This window comes from Helobdella robusta (assembly GCF_000326865.2).
Source record: "Helobdella robusta unplaced genomic scaffold HELROscaffold_90, whole genome shotgun sequence".
NCBI lineage: Eukaryota > Metazoa > Annelida > Clitellata > Rhynchobdellida > Glossiphoniidae > Helobdella > Helobdella robusta.
This window is the reverse complement of record NW_008705513.1, coordinates 233,333-238,218: the sequence shown is the minus strand read 5'-3', so window position 1 is coordinate 238,218 and position 4,886 is coordinate 233,333. Positions and strand designations below refer to the sequence as shown.

The 4,886-nt window shown below is 31.2% G+C and overlaps 1 protein-coding gene across 1 annotated transcript in view; it reads right to left on the bottom strand.

Moving 5' to 3' along the window:
• Positions 1-1,057: 1,057 nt before the first annotated feature.
• HELRODRAFT_194641 (hypothetical protein) overlaps positions 1,058-4,886 on the bottom strand; it is a gene marked incomplete at its 3' end in the record, with an annotated part of 10,465 nt that continues 6,636 nt past the window's right edge. Inside the window, exons 11-13 of the mRNA XM_009033393.1 lie at positions 4,184-4,806; positions 3,368-3,675; positions 1,058-1,168 (exon numbers count right to left, since the gene is read on the bottom strand). Coding sequence (XP_009031641.1) covers positions 1,058-1,168; positions 3,368-3,675; positions 4,184-4,806 — 1,042 coding nt within the window. The remainder of the gene's footprint in view (positions 1,169-3,367; positions 3,676-4,183; positions 4,807-4,886) is intronic.

Below are 4,886 nucleotides of genomic sequence, written 5' to 3'. Positions count from 1 at the left end.
ATACATACTATATAACCATACAATACATTACATTACAATACAATACCATACATTACAATATAATACAATAATACAGCACATTACAATACAATATAACCATACAATACAATACAACACAACACAACGCAATGCAATACAATACATTTCATTACAATACAATTCAAAACAACAAAATACGCTATACGATGCGTACGTTCGTTATCTATGTAACAAATATTTTGCTTTTTATACAATTTAAAGCGTAATAAAGACCAAAAAAAACATAAAAAACTTACCAAAAATTAACTGAAGTTATCCGGATTTAACAGAAGTCATCCGGATTTTATCTTACCATCTTTTCAAAACCACCTCCAAAAAAGAAAGTTATAAGAACTTTATAAGCGAAAAACAAAAAACTGTCAAATCGAAAAAAACTTAATTTCACATTATTCCAACATTACAAACGTATTAATCAACTTCCTTGCTTAGCTCACTCCTCAATAAATACCCAACAAACCATCACAAATTAGTACACTCAAAACGTTACCAAATACCTGCATACACACATAAATAGGCACATTTAATCGAGACTTTGTTCGTAAAAGTTCTTATTCGTTTGTATGTATCAGGCCGCAAGTAAATAGAGCGTATTTCAATTATCGGCTGAAAGTTGCATCATCATTTTGGAAATTTGGTGGTTTCGCAATTGCGCGCGTACACACACTACACACACATTCCTTTTCTACACACGCACACACACATTCCTTTTCTACCACACACACACACACACACACACACTTCATGTTACAAACTTTACGAGAAATATTACAACTTATCCAGGAAATTTTACAACTTAGTCAAGATATCTTGCGTTTCCAAAATATATTACATCTTAAACTTTTCTGTCCCATGAATAAAACAATGTTTTTGAACTATTTAATTTGTATATGTTAATAATGTTCAATTTTAGAAATCAAGTTAATTTTGTTTATTTCATGTATAAATTTTGTTAATTATGCTTTATATTAGAAATTTAGTTAAATTTTTCATTTATTTATTGGGTCAATTTCGTTTAATTTCAGAAGTCTATTTGATTCTGCTTATTGGGACATTTCATTTTGACGGTTTTTAAGACTTTTTGTTCAACATTATTGCAGAGACCAAACAAGTCCAGATGGACTTCTGGTTTCTTTGAAATAAAATATCGTTGTTATCTTTCAACCTTAGTTAACCACTGAACTCAAGAGTCTTTATGATGAAGTGGGATCCATAAAAATGAATGTTGTAAAACTTAAAACTTAATTTAACTTTAATTTAAACTTAATTTAAAACTTTGTTGTAAATGTTGTAAAATGTTCTGGAAGAGTTGTGAAATGTTTTGGAAATGCTGTAAAATGTTCTGGAAGAGTTGTGAAATACTTTTGAAAATGTGAAACGTTTTGGAAATCTAGTAAAACATTTTGAAAGTGTTGTGAAATGTTTCGGAAGTGTTGTAAAATGTTTCGAAGATGTTGGACAGGTTGTATTATTTCTAGTAAAACCAGTATAGGCAGGGATCTCTTCCCAAGCGAACCTGGTCACCGCATGGTAATGGTAGCAACATTGCCAGGAACTCTACTGATACATCAAACGAATTCTCATCATCGAAAAAGCGTTAACATCATCGATACAATTACTTTCATTATCACCGTAATAACAATTATCCTTATTATTATTATTATTACATAATTATTGAAAATAATATAATTTCAATCATCATTATATTATCATCATTAGTGTTAACGTCGGATAAGTTTCTTGAAAAAATTTAAAGTTGCCAACATAATAAAAAAAATAACAATAATAATAATAAACGATAATAATAAAAATTAATAATAATAATCGCCATATCCTCAATTGAAACTATAATAATAATAAAAACAACAACGATAATAATTATCTTTAATAAAACACTAACTCCCGCAACAAAACACACGCGCGCAAAGAAAAGACCACACACACACACACACACACACACACTCACACATCTATATAGTTAAATAATAATAATAATAACAAAAACAGGTTATTACAACCGAACAGAAATTTATTATTTACACAACTATTAAATCCAAAAAATTATGGAGAAAAGAAATAAGCCTAAATGAATGATGTTTGTACGTATGTCTCTATACATTTCTATTAAGAAGAATCGGAATAATAATAATAATAATAACAATAAAATAACAAAATAACAGTAATAACAATAACAACAACAATAATAATAATAAGAGCAACAATTATTGATAATAATTGACAAACACGGTCATTATTGAAACAATATTAATAATATCTATCATTAAATGATAAGTTTATTATATTTTTAATTAATTAATTAATGTCAATCACAAAAAAGATAGCTATATATACATAAACATAATATATATATATATATATATATATATATATATATATATACATATATCACAATAATAATAATAATAATAATAATAAAAGGTGCTTTAAAAATGTGAACTATAAATTGCATAATAATAATAATATTATCATAAATTTATTTAATAACTATTATTATTAATTTGAAACACAAAAATGAAATAATAAAAATGAAATATCCATTTTTCTTTTTGAAAAAAAAAAATTCTTTTGAACACGAAACGAAGAAAAATAAAATGAAAATTAAATAAAATAAAAAAATGATTTTTTGTCATATTTCAACTTCTGACGAGATGAACAAACTGTCAAGATAAAAATAATAAAAATTATAATAATAACAACAATAATAATAATATGCTACAATAATAAAAATAAGTTACAACAGTAATAATAGTAGCAATAATTATAGTAATAATTAAATAATAAACAGATGAAAAAAGGAATAATTTTTTTGATTACATTTTTTTTACATAAAAAATAAAATAAAAATAAAAGAGAAAAGAAAAAAAAATTATTTAGAGGTTAACAATATTTTCCTGTACATTCTTCCTCCAGATTATTATCATTATTATTAATATTATTATTATTATTATAGATGACTGTTTCTTTTTCTCTTCCTCTCTCTCCCCTCTCTTTCTCCCTCTCTCTTTCCTCTTTTTCTTCAAAATTTGAATAGCAACTTGTCTATACGGCGAAAAAAAAGAAAAATTAATTTTGTTTAAACAACAATGAAGGAAAAATGAGAACATTGAATGAATGGAATTGTATAAGGTAGGTTATGAAGGACGACGTTCCATGTGATCGACAAACAACAACAACAACAATGACAACAACAACAACAACATACAAAGTATAAACATACAGACAACCAACTAACCAATCAGAACTAAACATGATTCTGTACACGCCCACCACCACCTCCTCCACCTGCCATCCATCCATCCATTCCCGCTACCATCACTTCACTCGTCTGCTTGAAATGATGCTGCTGAAGCTGCTGCTGCATCAGCAGCTGCTGCTGATTAACGCCAGCAGTTGTTCCGCCTACAACGTTACCAGCCACAGCTGATGATGAGGAAGAAGATGACGAGGAAGAGGATGAAGTTAAGGCCTGTTGGATGGCAGCTAGAACGGATTTCTGCTGAGAAGTACCGGCTCCAGTGTACGTGTGGCCACCATTCATAACGACCGCTGCTGCAGATGACGTTGGGGGTTGGCAGTGTTCTATGGGCATGGGGGTGTATGTCAGAGGGCCAGTTGCACCTGGTTGGTTGGTTGGAGGAAATAAAAAATTCGGATTATATTTTAATAATAAAATAATAATAATAATAACTATAATAACGAAATGATAGTTTATTAATATCGAAATAATAAATAATAATAATATATAATAATAATAACGAAAACCATTAATGTTTCTGAAGGCAATAAAAATCCCTACAATGGACAACAGTTCAAAAAACCGAACCCAGCCCAGCAGACCGACCAGAGACTGAAATCTAGCAGCACCAGCACCGACAAGAACAAAGCAATCATATCTAGCAACCACAACAACAACCATTCACAACAGCAACAATCATTCACAACAACAACGACAAACAACAGCAACAGCACTAACAACAAAAGCAGCAACATACACCATCCTAATTGTCACCACAATTATAACTGCTAGAGCCAACACAAACATCATCACTAACCACAATTATAAACAACAACAACAGAAACATCACCAACAACAACAAGAACCTCAACAACAAAAACAAAAACAAACCTTTAACAATAGCTCTCCTGGATATTAATTGCCCATAACTTGAACTATTGACCCTGGAATTTCCGGAAAGATTCTGCAACATGGCAGCTGCTTGGTGCTGCTGCTGCTGTTGTTGCTGGTGCTTCTGCATCTGTTGCAAAATCATCGCAACATTGTTGCTATTATTACCATGTTGTTGTTGTTGCTGCTGTTGGTTATACAGATGTTGTTGTTGTTGTTGCTGCTGCTGCTGTGCCAGAAGATGTTGTTGGAGAGGATGGCGTGGTTGTGGATGAGAAGGATAATTCATAGGTGGGTAGATAGGAGAATGTTGATGAACACCCCCGTGTTGAAGAATTTGCTGGGGTAGGTGGGGATATAACTGTTGTTGTTGTTCATGATGTCGTTGCTGCTGCTGCTGTTGATAAAACTGTTGCTGTTGTTGCAGCAACATCTGCTGCTGCTGCTGTTGCTGTTGAATGTTGTGGTCCTGATTGTTCTGCCTAAGTAAGGACCAAATTGCCTCCTGTGTTGACAGTCTCAGATGGGCTTGCTGCTGATCATCTGTTGTTGCAGCTACTGCTTGCTGCTGCTGCTGTGACTCCTCATCCAATTTCATGAACATCGTCGCTGATGATAATTTTCTTTTTTCTGTGGTCACAGTTTGTATAATTATAATAACTATTGTAAAGATATTTCAATGAAGACATCGCAACCTCCATAC